Source organism: Diabrotica virgifera, chromosome 1 (genome assembly GCF_917563875.1).
Source record: "Diabrotica virgifera virgifera chromosome 1, PGI_DIABVI_V3a".
Lineage (NCBI taxonomy): Eukaryota > Metazoa > Arthropoda > Insecta > Coleoptera > Chrysomelidae > Diabrotica > Diabrotica virgifera.
In genome coordinates this window covers 39,143,588-39,169,478 of record NC_065443.1, presented here as the reverse complement: position 1 = coordinate 39,169,478, position 25,891 = coordinate 39,143,588, and the positions used below count along the sequence as shown (strand labels likewise).

At 34.0% G+C, this 25,891-nt stretch overlaps 1 protein-coding gene across 2 annotated transcripts in view; it reads left to right on the top strand.

Moving 5' to 3' along the window:
- The window catches only part of LOC114335832 (solute carrier family 12 member 9), a 144,995-nt gene that overhangs the window by 11,374 nt on the left and 107,730 nt on the right, over positions 1-25,891 (top strand). For both annotated transcript variants that reach the window (XR_007697890.1, XM_050650106.1), the window contains exons 2-3: positions 16,312-16,479; positions 20,975-21,109. Coding sequence is in view for 1 of the 2 variants with exons in the window: in XM_050650106.1 (XP_050506063.1) it covers positions 16,312-16,479; positions 20,975-21,109 (303 nt within the window). In the remaining variant the exon portion in view is untranslated. The remainder of the gene's footprint in view (positions 1-16,311; positions 16,480-20,974; positions 21,110-25,891) is intronic.

The following is a 25,891-nucleotide window of genomic DNA, read 5'->3' as shown; positions in this document are numbered from 1 at the left end:
TTATGTCTGTGCTGAAAAATAAACAACTGATTAAGGAAGCAGGTATCAAGATCTTTGCAGATCAAACCAACCAGCAACGTGAGTATTATAAAAAAGTACAAAATGAACTACAGAATCTGATCGATTCGGGTGACCATAGTAAAACTATTAAATACATTAATAATAGACCCACGATTGTCAACAAAAATAATATAAATAATCAAAAAAACTAAAAATTGCACCTGATATACAACTTAATACAGATGTTATATATATAAATGCTCAAAGTGTTTTGCAAAATTTAGATCTAATTAGGGAAAGTCTGTTATGTTTTAATCCGAAGGTTATTTTATTAAGCGAGACCAGGACCACCAAGGACATAGAAGATAATGAAATAAGAATTGAAAACTATATGTGTGTTCGTTGTGATTCATCAAGTAGGTATACTGGTGGAGTGTTAGTATATGTTAAAAGTGACTATAGATGTTCTGTTGTAAGAAAGTATGTCCTTGACAAAAATTATTGGTGTGTAATTTTAAAAGTTAATTTTTTAACATCAACTTGGTACATAGGTTACATATATCATTCGCCTTCATCATCAGATGCTAGGTTTATGGAAGAACTGGATAATATTTTTGATTTTATTGTTTCAACGAACCACTCTTTCATTTTAGTGGGCGATTTCAATTTAGATCAATTGTCAAGAACTTTTTATGTCAAAAAAATAAATAATCAAATGTTGAGCTACGGTATTTGCCAATTAGTTACAGAACCTACTAGAGTGACAAATGTATCTAAAACACTGGTAGATTATGTCCTGTCAAATACTAATAATATCATAGTAAATGTTCATGAAACTCCAAAATTAACTGACCACTCCATTATTTCTGTTAATCTAAGAAATACTAAAAGTACAGAGCATTATAATGTTAAGAAATTTAGAAATTTAAGTCAGAGTAATATTTTGACAATTCAAACTAATTTAATGTATTATAACTGGAATTTGAATTCTGTTGATGTTGACTCGATTTTTAATGAGTTATTTTTAAATTGTGAGATTGAAATCAATAAAACAGCACCTATTCAAATCTGCCGGTTTAACTTAAAGCTACCTTGGTTTGATAACGAAGTTTACTCTCTTATAAAATTACGTGATAATGCTTATAGAACTTTTAAAACAGCACTTGAACCGTTTAAACAGGAGTTGTGGAGTAATTTTAAAAGATATCGTAATGAAGTTGTTAATTTGTTAAAAACTAAAAAAAATCTTTATTATTTTAATAAAATAGATAGATTTAGACACAACCCCAAAGAAATGTGGAGAACATTAAAAAATTTAGTGAACATTAAATCCAAGGGTTCACCTCAGTATGTTCAATTTGAAACAGGTATGTATTCAACATGTCAAGATAGCAAAGAAATCGCTAACCAGTTCAACAGTTACTTTGTTTCAAGTATCAACAATATTGTTGGAGCTTTGGATTTGAGGCAAACCTGGTGTAATAAAAATAGTAACTTATACCTACCAATAAATAAATTTAAATTAGTATCTTTAAACGAATTATGTATGTATGTTAATAAATTAGACAGTAAATGCTCAGTTCATGATATATTAAACGCTAAAATTCTCAAAGACATTTTTGAAACAATTGGGCATATTATACTAAATTTAATAAATACTTGTCTGTCTACTGGTAAAATTCCGAATCAACTTAAAGTTAGTACAATTGTACCAATTCAAAAAATCAATAATACAGTGAAAGCTGAAGAATTCAGACCCATCAATACACTACCCCCAATTGAAAAATTGATTGAGCTTGTTGTGTATGATCAAATTATTGAACATGTTAAAACAAATGCTATTTTGATAAGTAATCAATCTGGTTTCAGAAAGCAACACTCTTGTGATTCGGCACTTCAATTGACAATTAGTAAATTTAAAACTGAATTGGATCAAAACAAATATGTAGTATCTGTATTCTTAGACCTTAAGAGGGCGTTTGAGACCATAGACCGTAATATTTTACTGGCAAAATTGTGGCAGTATGGCATTAGGGGTGGAGTTTTTGACTGGCTGAATAATTATCTATCAAATCGCAAGCAGAAGGTTAAATTCAATAATTGTATGTCAGATGAACTTAACATTGATCTAGGTGTACCTCAGGGCAGTGTCCTGGGGCCATTACTTTTTATTCTCTACTTGAATGATATAGATCTGTTTGTGGATTGTGAGTTTGTCAATCTTTTTGCTGACGATACGTTAATAGCTTGTAGTGATGTGTGCTTGGAAAATGCAGTGGCAAAAATGAATTCAATTCTAGAGGCTGTTTATAATTATTTAACATTAAACAAGTTAAAATTAAATGTATCAAAGACAAAAGCTCTAATTGTAACCAGTAGATATAAGTATAACAAAATCAATATAAATAGCATTAATTTATCCATAAATGGTGAAAAGATTGAAATAACAACAACTATTAAATACTTAGGATTTCAACTTGATAACACTCTTTCATTGGAAGATCATTTTGTTTATATACACAAAAAAATCAGCAAGAAATTATTATTTTTTACAAGAATAGCAAAAAATTTATCTTTAGAAACTAGGCTTACTGTATATAATTCAATAATCCAACCACATTTTGATTATTGTGCATCAGTCTTATATTTGTTCAACCTAAATAAAATGGGGCAACTTCAAAAATTACAAAATCGTGGCATGCGTATAATATTAAGAATGGGTCGATGGACACCAATAAATTTAATGCTGAATACATTGAACTGGTTTTCGGTATATCAAAGGTTTCAATATTTTGCATTGATTTTTGTTTATAAAATTAAAAACAATATAGCTCCCGATTATTTTCAGCAATTTATTAATTTTCCTAATACACACATACACGATACTCGAAATAAAAATAACATATACTTTTCTAAAATGAATTATAGCAGCTCAATGAATTCATTAATATTTAGAGGTTTCAGAGAATTTAATGAATTGCCTAATGAATTAAAAGACTGTAGGACAGTTAAAAGTTTTAAAGATAAATTAAAGGTTTTCCTTAAAAATTTAAAGTAGTATGTATTTGAATTGGCGGTGAACGTGCACAATATTTTTGTTTGTTTTTATTGACTTTTATTGGTTGGGGAACTTGTTAATTTGATTATAATTCGTTATTAATTTTGATTATAATTTGTTATTATTTTTTAATTTATTATTACATTTATTATGTTTTTTATTGAATTTTTTTATTGTGAATCATTGTATTGTATTTTAATTCGTTTTATATGTAAAAAAATGTATTTAAGTTAAATTTGTATATTAGGTTACCTATTTTGAAATAAAGATATCTATCTATCTATCTATATCTATCTATTTATTTGCTAATCATTTTTTATCTGTGTATACTAACCAAAGACTAAATTATTACCATAACCAAGTCCGCTTCAACTTTAGCGTATCTTCCTACCACATTCAGATATCAAAACTATATGATAGATTGTCACAACTGAATATTAATAAGGGACCGGGACCCGATAGGATTCCTCCTATTCTTCTAAATTCTAAAAGAATTCAGCTATATACTTTATTATATTTTCAATGCCTCTCTCGATTCTGGTGAATTCCCCGACTTCTGGAAACAATATTATGTAACTCCTATTTATAAATCAGGTGTTAAATCTGATATTAAGAACTATCGCCCCATATCTCGTCGGCTTACTGCCAAAACCAACCAACTCCATTTTAAAAGTTTTGGGAAATCTACCTTTTAAACTTTAATTTAAAATTGAAAATCGACTGAATTTAAAAAAATTATTTAATAACTGAAAAATATTTTTGTCATATTTTTCAATTATTAAATCATTATTTAAATTCAGACGATTTTTCATTTCAAATTAAAGTTTAAAAGGTAGATTTCTCAAAACTTTTAAAAATGGAGTTGGTTGGTTTTGGCAGTAAGCCGACGACTATTCTAAGCACTAAGTATCCCTAAAGTATTTAAAAGCATTATAACAGAATTTCTTACTTACGACTGCTCTAGTATTATTACTAACTCACAGTTTGGGTTTTCTTACAGTAAATCTACTGAGCTAAGTCTACTTAATTATACTGACTACCTATCTGAAACCCTGGTGGAGGGTTTTCAGGTTGATTCAGTGTACACTGACTTCTCCAAAGCATTTGATAAGAAGAACCATTAACTTCTACTACATAAATTACATTCTTATAGTATTGATGGTCTGGTATTTAGGTGGTTATGTAGTTATTTAAAAAACAGAACTCAAATGGTTAGAGTAAATCACTATTATTCCAACATTTTTCCTGTGACTTCAGGTGTTACCCAAGGTTCACACCTGGGAGCGCCTGATATTACCACTTATGTTTCCCATACAAAAGCTCTCATTTTTGCTGATGACCTTAAGTGCTTTACAATAATAAGATATGATGATACTCTTGGACTACAATCAGATATTAACAAATGATCCCAATGGTGCTCTCTTAATGGCATAGAATTAAATGTTGGTAAGTGTTATGCGTTTCTGTAGGAATCGCCATTTGCTAACACATGACTATACTATTAACAATCAAGCATTGCAATCATGCACACAAATCAGAGACCTGGTCGTTGGGCATATTAGACTCTTCACTCAGCTTTAAACACCACATTAGTACTGTTGCCCAAAAGTCTATGAAAATGCTTGATTTCATTAAAAGAACATCTCATAATTTCACAGATATCAATTCAATGAAAATTTTATATTGCTCACTTGTTAGATCTCATCTTAATTTTTGTTCCTCATTGTTTGATCTCCATATTATCTAGTCCATAAAAATCAACAGAGTTCAGCATACAGCATATTTCGTAACTACACGGATATTGAATTATTATTGAATATTACTTCATTAGAAACCCGTAGAAAAAGAAAAGATCTGATAATCTTATTAAAAATTATTAATGGTAATAGTGGCTGTCCCGATCTTCTGTCAAAAATTAGTATTTTTGTTCCTACTCGGTCAACAAGACAAACTCAAACTTTTCATATAAGCTTCCATAAATATAACTATACTTACAACATTTTTTTACCACGAACACTAAGAATTGCGAATTCTCTAAATGACTTGAATATATTCTGCAATTCCTTGTATAGATTTAAAGACCATTTGTTGAGCATACAGATATATTTTTTTTCCTTGAACTTAATAGCTTTGTTATCTAATACATATTTGTTCTTTGTTGTTGTTTTTGTCTTTGTAATATTTTTTTTGTAATAATCTTTTTTTGAATTGGGCTTGCCCGTAAATAAATAAATAAAAGTATTTACTTCATTATTATGTTGTACATAAATGTTACGCTCGGCATACTTTATAATAATAATTGTACCTATGATACATACTCTTAGAGACCTGGTACAGTTATAATACCATATAATACATCTTTTGTGCATACGAATATTTTGTTTAAAGAAATCAGGGGTACTTTACAGGTAAACAACAGTGTTAACTCTCTAGTGCCCGAATTTTTTTAGTATCACTACCTTTCACACTAACCTGAAAATTATAGAGTAAAAATTTGTCTGATCGACAAAATTTTTAACAGACGGTGCTTATCCGATCTAGTCCGGTATAAAATACTGAAATAGTAAGTCTGGAAAACTTATATAAGGGTCCGCCTTAAGGCGGAATAGGGCACTAGAGAGTTGATATTAAAGTACATATTTCATGACTAGTCTCTAGGCTCTAGTACTTAATCCGAATGAAAAAAACTTTATCTGTTTCTGCATTTAAAACTTGTGATTTATATACATTAAAATGTGGAATAATAATATGTAACTTAATAGAAAATTTGATTGTTATTATCAATTTTATGTTCTTATCACAATTCAACATTGATGACATATTATTGCTGGTTACTGACCTACTATTATTGATTAGAATGGCTTATTTTTATATTGATAATAAATATTTACAATTCGAAATACTTTCATGAAAATAAACAGTTAAGTAAATCTAACTATGTATATAGATTATAGATCATTTCAGTGATTTTTTAAAGCTGTGAGTAATTTGCAATAGATAGTGTACACACATTAAGTCAATGGGAAGACTCATTTAAGGGGAATTTTTTAATATATATTTTGCATAATGGTGCTTTTATTATTATTAAAGCATTATTAAATTTTCAAACAGTGTATTGATAGCAACATGTTCTGTGGACTAATTTTGGTAAAATAATAATACATACCTCAGATTTGGAACTTACATAGCAAATGTATATCACATCCGAGAGTCAGCATATCCTCAAGACATTATGATCTTATCCCAAACTAGTCAATGAGTTCAAGAATAACTTGAATCCTTATATGCAAGAGTGCAGCAAATATTTATATATAAGCAATATGTTTATATGCTGAATAGAAATAAAGAAAGTAGAAAATTGAAAAGTCTAGCTAGATAATAAAAAGTCTGTCAAGGCAGCTGTAAAAGATTCTCTTTTTCATGATTTTTGATTTATTGTCATACCTTGAAAATGTCTAGTGCAGGAAAAAGCAATTGAGTGTACATAAAGAAATTTTTGGGAGTTTTGGAGAATGAAAAACAGACTCCAAATAGGGAGGGCCGTAAAACTCACATCCTTGGACCAAAATGGTTGATATATGGATTGACGGATCTTTTCCTAAACTTTAAGATGGGGATTTGGCCCAGTTTTCAATTCGGCCAGGTTGACAGAATCGAACACTTCGCATATATAATACTGTCGCTTGTGGGGGGATGTGAGCCACTGGCGAGAAATACCATTCTGTGGGATACTACTAATCACTAAAAATCGGTTATTATTTATCTAAAACAACTAAAGAAGAAATTTTATCTCTTTCTAAAAATATCCCTGGACTTTTGTCCCCATGTGTATTTAAGTATAGTATATTTACCTCATACCAACTAGCTAAGCTTATAAGATTATTTTGTAACAGAGAGATATTAACTAAATAGGTTATTAGATATTTGAAATATTTTAAGGTTGACAGCAAACATTAGAATTACTTTTAATGACTTGGGACATATCAGTAACAACTATGTATATCAAATAAGAGAGAAATATTAATACAATATTGAAAAAATGTCACTTACATACTTAAAGTGCCATCAGAAAAATTCTTGACCATGAGTAACATACAAAAATTGTTAAGAATATGTCACTGGTGTTTTCCAAGATGACTGTCAAGAAAATTTGTCATCCACTATCTGTAACAATGAGTTAGATAGACGCTCTAGCATATTGGAATCATGGTTCAAAGGAGCAATAAAACCAGAGTAAAAATAATAGAGCGCTTGGTCCAGACCAAATTCCTGCCGAAATGTTTAAACTTCTGGACGAGGCCCAAGGGACTATGGCCTGCTTAACCAAGTTCTTTAATAAAATCTACAATAAAGCCAAAATACTAGAGGATTGGCTTGAGTTATCCTCCCTAATGACTAAAAAAGAGTAAACCAAAAAAACTTCAGTTTAACTTACTAGACTACTAAAAAATCTATATGTATTATAAGCATATGGCACCTGTCTAAACTGAAGACTACCGCACCATGAAACTGCCCATACAACGTGGAGTACAACAAGGCTAGGTATTATTGCCATATCTTTGTAATTTATATTCCGAGGAAATATTCACGAAATCCTTAGATAGCAAACCAAAAGTAATAAAAATTGGCGGAGAAACAATTATTGATACCAGATTTGTTGATGATACAGCCATTCTTAGACAAAGTGTAGAAATCGTTCAAACACTGTTAAACTTGGTAAATGAAGCAAGAAAAAGAGAGAAGAAGAATTTCTCAAAATTAAAACTAAGAAAAGAAAGTGGATGGCAATTGGCCAAATAAATATAACTCAACAGCAAATTTGGATAGATGGAGAGAAAGTATAACGTGTCAGTAATTTTAAATACAGTGGACTCTCTCTATAACGATCACGGATATTACAAGGTTTCGCTTATAACGAGATACACTACATATCCCATGAAATTCCTGTTGAACTATAACACGTCTACAACGAGGCATATTTGGTTATAACGAGGAAAAATGAAGTCGAAGAATTTGTTTCTTTACCTGTTTTTAGGGCAGTAATGGCTATAAATAAATACCCCAGTCCCCAACTGTCTGTATATAAAAATGCCCAAACATCTGTGTTATTATCGAGGCCGAGGCCAGTGCTGTAATAAACGCCACGGTCTGTAATAAAATTATTTTTTATCTATCGACCAATATTGAATAATGTAGAAAATTTACACTTTACGATGGCGAAGTGTCATTGTTCAGGTCGACCATCGACACCTAATAAAGTACGTAAGAGGCATCAAAACATTTTAATATTATTGTTGTCTGATATAACGAGATCCGCTTATAACCAGGTAATTAGTCCGCCATTTCAGGTCTCGTTATAGATTGAGTCTACTGTATTTAGGCAGCTGTGATAATAACACATATTTAAATATGTAAGGCTTTTACTACATGGAAACGAGTTCTATGAACTAGAAATCTGTCATTAATCTGCTTTAAAATAGTATTGAGGTGGTATATTTGGTCGATCCTATTTTATGACAGCTATGTAGACATGGACTGTAAAAAACAACGTTGAACAAACTAGAATCGTTTCAAATTTGGATTCTAAGAATATCGTGGGTCACGCACACTTCTAACGAGACTGTTTTCATATTGGTGAACACGGAATGCCAGCTGCTGAACACCATAAAGAGAAGGAAAAAGGAGTATTTTGGAAACATAAGTAGAGGAGCCAAATACCATTTATTTCGTCTTATCATACAGGGACAAGAGGAAGGTAATAGAAGGGTAGGCATAAAAAGCTAGCTTGGCTTCGAAATATCAGACAATGTTGCGATATGACAGCCAAAGAACTATTTTGTGTCACAGCCGATAAAGAAACATTCCAAGAACTAATAAATGTGGTGATAGACAATGTTAGTGTCTATCGACAAAGAATGACGAAATATGTTAAGGTACTGTGACGCCTCACAACCCGGCCTAATTCTTCTCGATATTTCTCCGCGTTACGAGTAAAGGCCAGATCTTCCACGGCGATTCGAGGCGACCGCTGCCAGAGTATTTAAGAACAGGAATCCGATCACAGGCCAGTCAGTCAATGAACGAGCCGCGACGCGTGATATAATTGTATTCGATCGGATTTAGTGAAATGTATTTATTAGTTATCGTAGTTATTATGTTTAGTTAATTAAATCATAAATTTGAGTTGTAAATAAATTAGATGTGTTAGTTGGTGTTATTTGTAATTATTAAAATAAATAAGTGATGTAAATAAAATAATATAAGTAAGTCTTCCTTTATTTAAATTAAACTTAGTGCCTAAAGATATAAATAAATAAAATAGTAGAGTCAATCGCGTAACAAAATGGTGCAGAAGTAGGGATACTTGAAATAAATAAAATTAATTCGCGTAAATACAGTGTGGAATCTTTAATAATAACTAAATATAAATCGTAATAAATAAAGAGTGTGACCATGTCTTCACAGTGTAAGCCGAAACTTTCTGATCTGCGCCTTACGGAGCTCAGAACAGAACTGGAAAATCGTGAGCTCGACGCAGCGGGGAAAAAGGCTGACCTAGTGGTTCGTCTGAAGATCGCACTACAGGAAGAGGGTCATGATCCAGAAACCTACGTGTTTGAGGACAGGCAAACTGCTTTAATTTCGTCAATTTCTAAAGAGATTTCTCAAGTTTCCTCGGATGTTTTGAAAGTTTCGACAGATATTACATCGTTAGAGAGCAAGGTTTCTGGTGAAATCTCCCAAGTTTCCTCGGATGTTTTGAAAGTTTCTACAGACATTACATCGTTAGAGAGCAAAGTTTCTAGTGAAATCTCCCAAGTTTCGACAGACATTACATCATTAGAGAAAAAGGTTTCTGGTGAAATCTCCCAAGTTTCCTCGGATGTTTTGAAAGTTTCTACAGACATTATATCGTTAGAGAACAAAGTTTCGAAAGTTTCGGGTGATATTTCATCCCTTGAAAACAAGATGACTAACGAAATCTCTAAAGTCACTTCGGATTTTGACGACAAGATATCGTCCATAAAATCTACTTTTGAAGAAAAGATCAAGGAAATAGAAAAGAAAATGGAGGAAACGGAAAAAGTAGACAAAGGTATGGAACCCATCTTAACAGACATTAAAAATGATGAAACCAAATACAAATTGGAGCCACGGTCGATAGTTGAAGGGAGTGTAGGTCATGCTCGTGTTAAGGTGCCAAATTTTGACGGAAAGTCATCATGGAACAACTACATGAAACAGTTCGAATCGGCGGCCAGAGCGAACGGATGGTCCGAAAAAGAAAAAGCTGTAAACCTCACTATTGCTCTTCGAGGCGACGCTTTGGATGTCCTCCAGACCATAGCCGTAGAGGAGACAGATGACTTCGAGCAGCTGAAAAAGAGACTGAATATGCGATACGGGCACGAACATTTAGAGCATGTCTATCAGTCGCAGTTTAAAAATCGAAGACAAAAGAAAGATGAAGCTCTTCAAGAATACGAGGTCGATATTGCCAGATTGGTACGATATGCATATCCAACAGCTCCCGAAGACATGATGGAAAAGTTGGCTGTTCAAACATTCATTGATGGCCTTCGTGATCATGAAATGCAAAGAACACTGCGATTAGCTCGTCACAAGACGCTGGTTGATGTCTTGTCTGCCGCCCTCGAATACGAATCAGCTACCCAGGCCTCTGGCGGGTACAGTAAAGTTAGGACTGTGAAAGAGGAAGAGGATGAAGACAAACTGGACCAGATTGTCAATATGATAAAGGGCATTTCATACAAGAAAACAAAGACCATAAGGTGCTGGAATTGTGGGGAAATGGGACACGTACGGAGTTCATGTAAGTACCCTAGGTACAATAACAGTCAAGAGACTCACCAGCAGGAAAACTAGAACGGGTCGGCCTTAGGGGGGCAGCTTCGACCCGCAACTTTTCCAAAGACCCTCTCATACTAATAGCTTCTTTGAAATGTCGTGAAGATAGTGTATATGTGGATGGAGAAATAAATGGTAAAAAGTATACATTGTTGGTGGATACCGGAGCGACCAGGACCATTATACGACCGTCAGTTTTAAACAGCCGTAAGAAACTCTTACCAACGAGGTTGCGACTGCGGACTGCCACAGGTGAAAACGCCAACACCCATGGAGAAATCCAGATACAATTAGGGATTGGAGCAGAAAAGTTCGTCCATACTGTCATAGTTGCAGACATCGAAGAAGATGTTATATTAGGAATGGACGTAATGAATTTGCATGGATTTCAATTGGATTTTAAGAATAGGGTAATCAAAGTTGGCAACGAGGAGGTATTTCTTCATCCACATGATGACAGAACTGTGCTAACAGCCATTAAAGAAGATACAGTTGTGCCTGCGAGGAGTGAAACGATCATCGTAGCGCGGCTACAGGGAACTGTAGAAGAAGGAACGCCTGTTATGATGGAGCCATGGAACCACGACGAGGAGGTTGGCCGAGGAATCATAATTGGAAAGGAATTGGTTACTTCTGCTAAAGAAATTCCCGTGAGATTGATTAATGTCAATGACTACCCGGTGACCATCAAGAAGGAGACAAAAGTAGGAACTTGTGTACCCGTGACGTCCATAATCCGTCAGACAACAACATCAGATAATTCCAACGACAAGTTCGACCAAATGGTTGCAGTTGCAGGCCAATCTCTGAATCAAGTGGAGAAAAGGAAATTAAGGGAATTTCTTAGGCAATATCGTGACATATTCGTACCGAAAGGAGGAAAGACAGGAAGAACGACAGTTGTCAAACATAAAATTGACACTGGTACCGCTAGGCCAATTCGTCAATCAGCTCGACGATTACCACAGGCGAAGAGAGAGGAAGCTGAAAGGATTGTTCAAGAAATGAAGAAAGACGGGGTGATAGAAACTTCTACGAGCCCATGGGTCTCTCCGGTGGTCCTGGTCAAGAAGAAAGATGGAACTACGAGGTTCTGTGTGGACTACCGTTTGTTGAACAATGTTACCAAGAAAGATAGTTATCCTCTGCCTCGGATCGACGACACGTTGGACACATTAGCTGGAAGTAAATTGTTTTCTACGTTGGACTTGAAGTCTGGATATTGGCAGGTAGAAATGGATCCAGTGGACAAAGAGAAGACGGCCTTTACGACAGGATCTGGATTATGGTAATTCAACGTTATGCCGTTTGGACTCTGTAATGCTCCTGCGACATTTGAGAGGCTGATGGAAAACGTGTTGAGAGGGTTATCTTGGAAAACATGCCTGGTGTATTTAGACGACATAATCGTTTTGGGGGAGACGTTTGAAGACCACCTGAAGAATTTAGAAGACGTTTTTAATCGACTTAAAGCTGCCCAGTTAATGTTAAATCCCAAGAAATGCCAGCTATTTCAAAGTAAAGTCAATTATTTAGGCCATATAGTCAGCAAAGAAGGAATGGCCGTGGACAAAGGAAAAATCGATTCCATTAAGGAATGGCCTGAACCAACTGATAAACATCAAGTGAGAAGTTTTCTGGGACTATGTACTTACTACCGGAGGTTCATTAAGAAGTTTGCAGATATCGCTAAGCCATTAACGCGACTTACAGAGGAAGCAAGAGATTATTGCTGGGATGAAGACTGCCAAACGGCCTTTGAAACTTTGAAGAGGCATTTAATTACAGCGCCAATATTAGGGTATCCACTGCCAGAAGGAGAGTTCATCTTAGATACGGATGCAAGTAATGTGGGAATTGGAGGAGTGCTGTCGCAGATCCAAGGAGGACAGGAACGAGTCCTTGGATATTTTAGTAAAGTGCTTTCAAAACCTGAACGAAATTATTGCGTCACGAGAAGAGAACTTCTAGCAGTAGTAAAATCAGTGGAACACTTCTATCAATACCTCTACGGAAGGAAGTTTCTAATCCGAACCGACCATGCCGCCCTTAAATGGTTAATGCAGTTTAAGAATCCAGAGGGTCAGATAGCCAGATGGATTGAACGACTTCAAGAATATGATTTCAAGATCGAGCATCGGGCCGGAGTTAGCCACAGAAACGCTGATTCTCTATCTAGAAGACCGTGTCCAGCAGAATGTTCCCATTGCAACAAAACAGAGTCGAAGGAAGCAGCAGTACTAAGAACAACAGTGGTCAACGACGAGTGGACGCCTACCAAGATCAAGGAAGAACAAGAAAAAGATCCAGTTTTACAGAAGATTCGAAAATGGAAAGAAGAAAATCGTCGACCATCTTGGCAAGAAATATCAAGCCTAAGCTCAGTATTTAAGACGTATTGGGCCCAGTGGGACTCATTTATCTTGGAAGACAGCTTGCTTAAACGAGTAATAGAAAATGATGATGGTTCAGTGAGGAGAACACAGATGGTGATTCCAAAGAGCAGAGTAGCCGAAGTACTCCGCCAGTTACACGACAGTCCATCAGGAGGGCATTTTGGTGTAAAGAAGACCCTTCAGAGAATTCGGGAACGATTTTATTGGATGAATAGTTCTGACGATGTGAAGGACTGGTGTAAGAAATGTACTACCTGTGCTACAAGTAACGGACCCTACCGGAAAAGAAAGGCTCCTATGAGACAGTACAATGTTGGAAGTCCGTTTGAAAGAATAGCTTTGGATATTGCCGGGCCATTTCCAGAAAGTGACAATGGATGCAAATACATGTTGGTGGTAATGGATTACTTCACGAAATGGGTTGAGATCTACGCAATTCCAGACCAGAAGGCCGCCACTATTGCAGATGTGCTAATCAGAGACTGTATCAGCCGATTCGGAGTACCTCTGGAGATCCATAGTGACCAAGGAAGAAACTTTGAGAGCGATCTATTTCAAGGAATCTGTGATAAACTAGGCATGAAGAAGACAAGAACCACGGCCTATCACCCGCAATCGGATGGAATGGTGGAGCGTATGAATAGGACACTCGGCAAGTATTTGACAAAGATGGTGTCCAATCATCAACGAGACTGGGACCAGTACCTTCCATTCTTCGCAATGGCCTATAGATCTACTGTTAATGAATCAACTGGCCAAACACCAGCAAAAGTCCTATTTGGACGTGAGATGCGTCTACCCTGTGATCTAGAGTTTGGATGTCGACCTGGAGAAGATGTTGCTGGTGAGGATTACGTGAATGAATTACGAAGAAGAATGGACGATATACATGAGTTGGTCCGTTCTAATCTTCAGATCGCTAGCGACCGAATGAAGAAACGATACGATACCCAAGCCGAGAGGGGATGTTTCAAGGAGAACGACAAAGTCTGGCTTTATAATCCAAAGAAGCGAACAGGTTGTTCTCCCAAGTTGCAGCAGTTCTGGGAAGGTCCGTACCTCATTGTCAAGAAAATTAATGACGTTATCTACCGAATAAGCAAGATTCCTAGGGGAAAGCCGATGATAGTCCACCATAACCGGTTGGCGCCGTACGAGGGAGACCACGACGTAGATGAAGAAGTGGAAGTCAACCAAGTTCGAGAAATACCTGACCTTACCTTTGAAGAGTTCATGGGTGCCTACGGAGGTACCGGTAAAGCAAGACATGGTGTTACCACTGAAGAAAAGCGAGATCTTCTCGCACTTCCCGATGACTACTCGCTGGCCCATACCATCCCGGCCAGTATCAAAGACGCACGAGGGTTGGCATCCGCCTTCCGAAGGAAGTTTGGTCGAGTTGCAGAACTTCAATGCCAACTGCCAGCTCCTGGCAAAGCATTGAAACTCCAAGATGCATCACGTTACCTATTCTATCTGGTAACAAAAGACACTGTCCATGACCAACCTACCTACCAAGATGTATGGGATGCATTAATTCAATTGAGAGAGCACGTGTTGGAGTCCGACGTGCAAAACTTAGCCATGCCAAAGTTAGAATGCCGCCAATTAGACTGGAGAGTTATCCGAAATATGGTAGAGGAAATTTTTAAAGACACCGAGGTCCAGGTGTTAGTCTGTTGCAATCCGCATAGTTACTGGTGCGGAGAGAAGACCGTCCCCTGTCACTTTTATACAACTGGGAGTTGTAAAAGAGGGTCCAGTTGCAGATACCAGCATCCAGTTCCAGTCCCGACAAGGTTCCAGGAGGAACCATCTTTTAAGGAGGGGGCAATGTGACGCCTCACAACCCGGAATAATTCTTCTCGATATTTCTCCGCGTTACGAGTAAAGGCCAGATCTTCCACGGCGATACGAGGCGACCGCTGCCAGAGTATTTAAGAACAGGAATCCGATCACAGGCCAGTCAGTCAATGAACGAGCCGCGACGCGTGATATAATTGTATTCGATCGGATTTAGTGAAATGTATTTATTAATTATCGTAGTTATTATGTTTAGTTAATTAAATCATAAATTTGAGTTGTAAATAAATTAGATGTGTTAGTTGGTGTTATTTGTAATTATTAAAATAAATAAGTGATGTAAATAAAATAATATAAGTAAGTCTTCCTTTATTTAAATTAAACTTAGTGCCTAAAGATATAAATAAATAAAATAGTAGAGTCAATCGCGTAACAGTACTAAACGAACTGATATAAGTGCAGACTGATAGTTTTGTGTTAAACCATACAAAGCTTGGCAATTAAAAGTATGATTCTCCACTAGGTAGATGACACATCTATTAGATCTGTAGCATAGGCAGATACCAGGAAGTAAATTGATTTCACATTGAAAATGTTAACTGTATAATCTCTTTTTCAGAGTCACTTTTCCGTGCGTCACAGTTCTTCGATTTCTTTCTAACGCATTAAGTTGGAAGTGACAGAAAAAAACGTACTTCCGTGATGACAGTCATTTCTAACATTTATTTTAGCTGTTGGTAGATGGCGCTATAATCGAACAAAAAATGATTTACGAATTATATATATACGACTATAATCTGTACAATTTATAAGACTATGCAAATCAAAGAAAATACCATTTTATAAATGCAATAAACAATTGATTTATTTTTACACCAAATTGCAAATAAAAGGGTTATACTGCAATACCCTTTTCATATTTGGCTGATTACGATTCTGACAACTGTCAGATTTAACTAAAATGTCAGGTTATAGATGTGTATTATCACGGACTTACCTTTTCTTCTGTCACTTGTGACGCACTGAAAAATGCCTCTGAAAAGGACCATAGCTATGATGTTTTAACTGGGGTACCTTTACATTTATCACTTTTTCACTTACCAACACAGGCTTCAAAATTTATTTCTTTTAATAATCTTGTTACTTTTAAGCGCATTAATTTATTATATTCTTTATTCGTTTTAGGTCTTTTTAACAGAGATAGTAGTAGTCATGGAAGTAATAGCGGGATGGGATATGTGGAGTTTGGAACATTCTCTGAAGAGTCTACCACTAGGACCTTGGGAACATTTGCGGGAGTATTTTGTCCAGTTACTTTGTCTATGTTCTCAGCGCTCATATTTCTGCGAATGGGTAAATATATCTATCATATCAGACCTTGGCCCATAAACCGCGAAAACAATGTACCTACCGTTAAGGGGCCCACAATTTGCGTTAAGTTCGATTTATAGTTTGACGTAGCGTAGACATAGACGCAACGGAGACGTAAGAAACGGACTGGAGACGTAAGAAAATATTATGTCAATTTATAAATCGACGGAGTGAAATTTTTGCGCATGAGTAGAAACAGTGACTTAATAAATTATACGAACCGTAAACAAACTTTTTGTTTATTAAAACGTTTTTATATACTTGGCTTGGTCGGTGTCACGGTCTCCGCAAATTTTGTAATCCATTTTAAAAATAGTTCTAGGCTACCTAGGTACCTGAAATTTTCAGAATAGCTTAGAACTAGCTAACAATACAATATTTAGCTGCTATTATACAGGGTGATTGATTAGTGGGGTGAAGCTCCGTAGATCCGTTATAGTACTGGATAGCGATAAAAGTTACGAACAAAAATTGTAGCCAACTTTGAGCTTCACATTACAAAATTAGTTAGAATATTACAGGGCGTTCGATAACATAGTGGCAGATCAAAGTTTTGTTTTGTTAAATGGAGCGCCCTGTATTTTATTTTATATTCGAAATCTTCTTAACTTCTCCATTACACAAATATAAAGGTTTGGTATGTTATACAGGGTATTTACAAAGTTATAACCAATTTTATATGAAAATCGTAACAAGTTTAACTCCCTGTATAAATAAAAATAAGCACAACGGCAATGGTTTATTGATGCCATATGTTTTTATTTATTGTCAAAATTTTCATAAATGATCATATTGCTTATTTTCTTTACATTGAATACAGGGTGAGTCAAAACGCAAGTAAATTATTTTCTCAGTAATTTTTAATGAAACACCCTGTATTTTATATCACTATCGAAAAGTACCATTACCGTACTTTAATTTTTATATAACATTCCCTATGTCTAAATTTATTAGTTTTCGAGATATTTTCATTTTTCAGAGCAAATTGTTAATTACGGGTCTAAATCTTTCCAAATTTTAGGTAAGCCATGACTCATGACTGAATTGTCTAAAACTGACCATTTACGATTACTGATTATCAATCTGTAATCAAAGTTGGCTACAATTTTTGTTATTAACTTTTATTGCTATTACCATAACAGATCTACGGAGCTTTACCCTACTAATCAATCACCCTTTATGGATAAATCGATTTTTTTATTTCAAACTATTTTAAAAATGTGATTAATGCAATGATATTTTAAAGTACGTTAATTAATCGATATCTACAAATTGATGGTTGGTCAGTGGCATTAGACTGCAGATCGAGAGTTCCCTAGTTTGAACACGGCTGTTGCATATCTTTTTTTAATTTTTTTAATAAATAATTAAAATTTAATATACTTAAAATTCATATTTTATAAGTTAATTATTATATATAAATATTATATATACCATTTTAAACAACCGTGTTATTATAAAAAGTACTTTTTTATACTAGTGTAATTTTTGGAATTATAATTTTAACAGTTAATACACCTACTAAAAATTCATATTTTATTCTTTAGAAACATGTTGTGTCCTGTATATAACAAAACCGTGTTATTATAAAAAGTACTTTTTTATTATAGTGTAATTTTTGGAATTTTAAGCATTTTATATCGTCAAAATATTTTATATTCTCTCCTATAAATAATAATAACGTTTTATTATAAAAAAGTTATTTTTTATAAAAATGTAATTATTTATTTATACTATTATTTATTATAATATTTATAGTCCAGAGAAATAAGATTTTTCTCGTGACACATCCCCCTCCAGGCCGAAACCAAATTTTTTGAGTAGTATGGACATCTATATTAATAACCTTTATGTTTCCTGCAGTCGATTTTGATGATATACATAGTTATAAACAAATAAAGATCAAAAAACGGTAAATTTTCGCTTTTTTCGTCTATCACCAAAAGTTAAGCATTTTCAACAAATTTGAGAGTAAGAAACTCATAAATCGTCTAAAAAATTTCAATATGGCGTTCGCTGAATATGTCTATCCTGATTGGTTGCTTAGAAAATTGCAAAATAAATCATAAATTTTGAGTTTTTATAAATATTCATACCTTATGTAAAAATTAACTTAGAACCTTCTTATTACACGAATTGCTGAGAGTTCTGGTGCTTAAATTATATTTTAAATTTCAAAGCAATTGGTCAAATAGTTTAAAAGTTATTTAATTTTTTTATCACAAATTCATTTTTTTGCAACACTGTAAGTCAGAAAAAAACGAGGTTACAGTAAGACTTCTGACAGTTTATGGAAGAAGAACATTTATACTATTGACTTAATTAAAAATAAATGACAAAAAGTAATTTTAAACAGTGTAAAATTATTTTGCAAAAACACGTCGATTTTTTGCTTATTTATAAACAACTAGAATAACTTTTTAACCGTTACCAGTAGAAAAATTATTTTTTCATATTTGGAAAGACTGAATTTTTATACACATTTAGAAAGAAAAACAATTGTCCTAGGACAATTAGGGACGAAGTTAGCCCCCCCCCCCTATTTTTAATTCACATGTTTTTGCAAAATAATTTTGCAGTATTTAGAATTATTTTTTGTCATTTTTTTAAATTAAATTAATGGTATAAATCTTCTTCTTTCATAAACTATCCAAAGTGTTAGTGTAACTTCATCATTTTCTGACTTATAGCGTTGCAAAAAAAATAATTTGGGATAAACAAATTAAATACCTTTTAAACTATTTGACCAATTGCTTTGAAATTTAGGGTATGATTTAAGCACCAGAAGTCTCATCATTCGCTGTAATAAGAACGTTCTAAGTTAATTTTTACATAAGTTATGAATATTTATAAAAACTCCAAATTTATTATTTATTTTGCAATTTTCTAAGCAACCAATAAGGATAGACATATTTAGCGAACGCCATATTGAAGTTTTTTATACGATTTATGAGTTTCTCACTCTCAAATTTATTTAAAATACTTAACTTTTTGGTTATAGACGTGAAAAGCGAAAATTTACTGTTTTTGGATCTTCATTTGTTTATAACTATGTATATCATCAAAATCGGCTGCAGGAAACATATAGGTTATTAATATAGATGTCCATATTACTCAAAAAAATTGGTTTCGGCCTGGAGGGGGTTGTGTCACCAACAGGATATTTTTTTTTCCTTATTTCCCTGAACTATTATCCGTTTTGTGTGTTACATGGATTAGGAAATACACGAAGGTATGCTCCTTGGTGCCGTGGGATTTCCAACTATCTTGTTTCATTACCTGGTCTTTAAAATGTTTATTGGATTTACCTATCGTATATGTGTGGATAACCCCGAATTAGGCTAATAAACAACTCATATTTATCTGAAATATTAAAATTACTCTATGATATATTTTTATTAAATTAATAACTTAACATCCATTGTAACAAATAACATAATTCGAATATGTTGATAAACAACTTTACAAAATGGATGTTGAATAAAAAACGCTTTTTGGAACTACATAAAGTTTATAAAAAGATTCATTTTGTATAGGTTAAAGCACATATCGGTCTTGAACATAATGAGCATGTTGACATGCTGGCGAAAAAAAGTGTAAAAAAAGGTTTGCCTAATAAACATCCTGTAAGTTTTTGTGATGCAGTCTCTTATATTAAAATGAAATACCTCACAATTTGAAATGCATGTTGGTCAGATCATACTTATGCCAACCCTTCTAGGTACTGTAGTATACAAAAGAAAATACCGAATAGAACGTTGTTCCAGCCATATAATTATTCAAGAAAATACATCACAACTATAACACGTCTTCGTTTTGGTCACGCCTGTTATCTCACACACCTACATAAAATTCGAGTTCTCGAAAATTATCGATGTCCAAATTGTGATAATTTAGATCACATTTTGAATGCCAAAAATATAAGAATGAAACAGATCGATTTATTCAGCAGCTACAATTTTAACCTAATTTTTAACCTATGCCTAACAATTTTAAAGCTAATTGGTTTTCACCAAAGCCCTAAATTCCACACAAAAAAATTTTAAATTAAAGAAAAATACCTAGGCATTACTTTAATCTTCCTCGAGGCACTTACAAGTGGAAAGTTATGTTGCAAAATTTTTCATCAAGTTATCACTGAAAAGGATAAAATGTTAATTTTTTTAACGGCGCGACTGCTCTCGGGTTAATATTGTTGTACCCACACACTTCAGATTTGCTGGAATTGTGCGTATCGAACAAGTTCGACAGACATAATCAAGCTAAAACTGATGAATCCCATCATTTTTGCACGCCAACAAAAACGATAGTTTTCAAGCCACACACTTCCGTTTTGCGTCATTTTTGTTCGAACAGACTTGTCGTCGAAAAAAACTGTCGAGCAATAACCCAATTTGTGGGCCCCTTTATTAGAGAACACCAGCCGCGAAAGGTTAACATACACTCCTTGACTGATTACTTATGTATTTTATTTCAGGTTACATTGTAGGGAACGCAGGTTTGCTGGTGACGTTGACCCAGTTTGCAATCGCATATGGTATTTTAGTTTTTACTGTTATGTCAATTTGTGCTATATCTACAAATGGAGCTGTTGAAGGAGGCGGTGCATATTGTAAGTCCACAATTTTAACCTTCGAAACTTACATACAGTCTGTACAATATAGAATATGACCCGCGTCATAGTACGTGACGTCACATGATACCAACATGAAATATTTAAGTTGTAGGTGTGTTCCTTTTTAGAATCATTTAGCTGAGTACACTGAAATTACAGGCACTAGACTTATTTTATTAGATATATACGCGTAGAAATAATATTGGAAGATTTCTATTAATGTAAATTTAAAGAAACATACACTAACTTGTTTCATTTAATTTGTATAAGTGGAATATAAAGCGTTTTTATAAAGCACACTTGTTTGAATTACACTATAACTGCGATCGAACAAAGGTGACATTTTCACATAATTTGGTAACATTGATTTGACAGTTGCGGTGATGGCACTTCAGATTTGTTTGTATTCATTACTATAAGTATTTGTTTTATTATATTTATTGTTTTTATTATTTACTTTAACGTATAGACCTGGATCCCGCGTACCAAAAAAAAGTTGATCAATAGGAAGCTGAAAATTTGTTAATAGCTTAACGGTGTCTAGTCGGACAAACTGTGATGTATGGGAACACTGGAACATGGGAAGTTTTAATTGTGGAACAGGTTAAAAATTTGGAACGTCAGACTACGAAAACGTTCCATGTATTTTGTCGGACAGAACTTCCAATTGATTTGTTACCATTTCATTAAACTCTCATGCAAAAATCGGACTGGTATTTATCACCAACTGGGCATTTTAGTAGAATAAGTCCGACACGTAGAATATTTCAAATGACAGGAATTATGTTGGTCATACGTAGTAGTCTGATTTTTGCATGAGTGTTTAATGAAAGGGTAACAAATCAATTGGATGTTTTGTCCGACAAAACACATGGGACGTTTTCGTAATCTGACGTTCCAAATTTTTAAACTGTTCCACAATTAAAACTTTCCCTGTTCCAGTGTTCCCGTATATCAAAGTTTGTCCGACTAGACACCGTTAAGCTATTAACAAATTTTCAGCTTGCTATTAATCAACTTTTTTTTGGTACGCGGGATCCAGATCTAGTAAGATTATTACTTAAGAGCAAACACTAGCGATCAACAGGTAGCAACAAACGCGTTCCAAGATTGCGGCTCTAATTTTGAATATTTTGTCGAGATATTTGGCACACATATTCTTAATATAATATAGAATGGCGGTACAGAGCCCAATTTCAGAAATATGTTAGTATGTGGAAATTACTCTATAACTAAATAAAATATTGAAAAAAAGAGCCTGTACCGCCATTAAGAAAGACAAAAAAAATACAATTTCTTCAAATAAACTTTTTTATCCCGTGCCTAGATTTTGTGTCACATTGGAACTACTAAAGATCGATTTTTTTTATAACAAGAAATCGAACGTCACTGACTTGGCAACATTTCGCGCCTATGTGTATAAAAATGATTGTTTTTGATAGTATAAACGTCACTGTCAGTGTCGAATTACCGACGCACTGTTGCTTCACTTTTGAAAGTTCGCAGAACTTTCGCAATCTTGGACCACGTTTGTTGCTACCTCTTGATCGCTACTGTGTGCTCCTAATTCTTGTTTTCTATTTGTAATGATTTTATTTATTTACATTGAATATTAATTTGTTTTGTTGTATACCATATCCGCAATAATTATATATAGTTTAGCTCTCCAGGCCTAGACGACCGATGGCCCGGTTTACTATTCTTTCCAATCTCTTCTACTTGCTGCTTTATTTTTCCAATTTGTGATTTTCAGTTCTTCTATATCTTTTTCAACATCTTTCTTCCATCTGGTTTTCGGTCTACCTTTCTTCTTCTTTCCTCCTATTCCTCCCGTTAGTATTTTTTTGGGAAGTCTCGTGTTTGCCATCCTTTGGATATGTCCCAACCATCTCAGTCTTTGTGATTTTATGATCCCTACTATGTTTGGTTCACCATACATCCTCTCCAGTTCTACATTTGGTCTTCTTATCCACATTCCATTCCATATCTTTTCGCCAAATATTTTTCTTAGAACTTTTCTTTCCCATACTTTAAGCATGGCTTGCTCGGATTTGTTCATCGTCCATGTTTCACTGGCATACAATACTATAGGTTTTATCACTGTATTGTATATTCTTATCTTAGCCCCTCTAGATATGTTCTTATTTCTTAATTCTTGGATTTCTTCTTTTATATTTGGTCTCCTAGTGAATGTCGCTCCTAGATATTGGAATCTCTCTACTTCTTCGAATTCATATATTTTTGCCTCTGTGTTCATTGTCAGATATTGTCCTTGTGTGTATTCTCGTTCTGTCCATTCCATATATTTAGTCTTTTCTTCGTTTATGTATATCCCTTTCTTTCTTCCTATCGCCTCCAGTCTTTTTAGTATTTCTTTTAATTCTTGTTTACTTCTGGCTATCAGTACTATTTCATCAGCGAATGCCAAGCATTGGTGTTTTCGTTGATATACAAGTCCTGTCCTGTTAATTTCGGCTTCTCTGATGACCATTTCAAGAAGGATACATGAACAACAATGATGGCAGTGGGTCTCCTTGTCGTACCCCTTCACCGACCATAAACTTATCTGTTTCCTTTCCATTTATTTTAACCCTGTTCTCTGTTTCTCTGAGTGTAACTTTTACCATCTTTATTAATTTTTCACTAATTCCAATTTCACATAGTGCTTTATATATTTCTTTCCGTTTACCTCTATCAAAAGCTTGTTTAAAGTCAATGAATAGGGCCATTGTAGATTTCCCGTATTCGTAGCTTTCCGTTTGTATCTCACGCAGCAGAAAAAATTTGATCCACCGTGCTGCGTCCCCTTCTGAATCCACATTGATATTCTCCTATGTCATTATCTATCTTTTGTGTTATCTTGTCTTTTACATGTACTGCAAGTATTTTATATGCAACGTTTAGTAGGGCTATTCCCCTGTAATTATGGCATAAACTTGTGTCGCCTTTTTTGTGAATTGGACACAGTGTGGCTTCAGTCCATTCTTTTGGTATGTGTTCTTGTTCCCAAATTTCTTTTATCAGCTTTTCCAAATGCTTAATTAGTACTGGTCCTCCATATTTAAACATTTCAGCTGCTACTTCATCCTTACCTGGGCTCTTGTTTTTCTTTAGTTTCTCTATTATTTCTTTTTCATTAGGTGATCTTTCCTGTATTTCTTCTTGATCAATATTTTCATTAGGTTTTTCTTCTTCTGCATATTCTGTTGTGGCAATTTCATTTAGAAGCTCTTCGAAATATTCTCTCCATCTGTTCAGTATTTTTTCGTCGCTTACTAAATTCTTTCCATTTTTGCTTTTATAGTGTACAGGTTTGCTTTGGAACCCCTTTTTCTCATTTTTTTCTCCTTGATATAAGTGTCTGATTTCTCCATTTTTATAGTTTTCTTCTATGCATTTCAATTTATCTTCTTTGTATTTTCTTTTCTTTGCTCTTATGATTCTTTTAGTTCGTTTTCTTTGTTCGTTGTATTTTATCTCCATCTCTGGTGTTTTCACTTGCGTCATTTTGAGTCTTAACTTATTTCTTTCATTCAGTTCTATTTTACATTCCTCATCAAACCATTCTTTGAATCCATCTTTTATATTTCTATTACTGACTTGCGCTACTTTGGTCATACATACGTTTATTTGCGTCCATTTTTGTTCGATGTTTCCATTTTCTGCAATATTTTCCAGTTCCCTAGTGACTAGTCTTTCATATTTACTTTGTTCTTCTTCTGACAGTAGTCTAGTAGGTTTAGTTACTTTGTACGTTTTTTTTCTGTTGGTTTCTAAGAACTGGTATAACCTGTTTCAGTTGTATTCCGACTATAAAGTGATCTGTGTCTGCATCTGGTCCTCTATATGTTCTTATGTTCTTTATACATGTTTCCATGTCTTTTTCGACGAGCACATGATCTATTTGGTTTAAGGTTTTCCCATCTGGTGATCTCCATGTTCCTTGGTATATTCTTTTCTGTTGAAAGTACGTGCTCATAACGATCATGTTTCTTTCTTTTGCAAAATCTATTAAGAAGTGACCATTTTCATTCGTTGTTTCGTGCAGACTATATTTTCCTATGGTGGGTGTATATATTTCTTCTTTTCCTATTTTGGCATTAGCATCACCTAGTACTATTTTTATGTCGTATTTGGGAATATTTTCAAATACTGTACCTATTTGACTATAGAAGTCTTCCTTTATCTCTATGTTTTTCTCTTCAGTCGTTATGTTCAGTGCATGTACGTTTATGAATGTTATTTTTTTGGTATTTTCCACTTATCCTTAGTATGCATATTGTCTCTGAAATTGGTTTAAAGTCAACCGTTAGATCTTTCAGCTTTTTGTTTACTACAAATACTGTGCCTAACATTCTATTTTCGCCTCCGCTATTGAAAAATAAATAGCCATTTATTTCCATTGAGTTTTGGCAATAATTATGAGATATATTTGATTTAAAATGAATTCAAGAATTTTTTGTAATTGGGCAACAATGTCAACTTAGATCTCTGACGTAGATAATGACGTGCAACGGTATCTATATTGTACGGACTGTATACGTCTTAAAAAAATAACGTACAAAACTTTTCAAAATAACTTAGCCACTTCCACAGAATGGTGGTTTATAAAAGAATCAGAACTTCAAAACGCCAAGATCTTTAAAACATTGGTGTTATTAATGGGGGTGGAGTGTTTTAAAATCAAGATTTCAAGCACATTTTTGTGATTTTTTTTATCTATGGTACAAGTATTTAATTTTTAATTAAATAAGCTTATTAAGTACAATTCAAAGAATA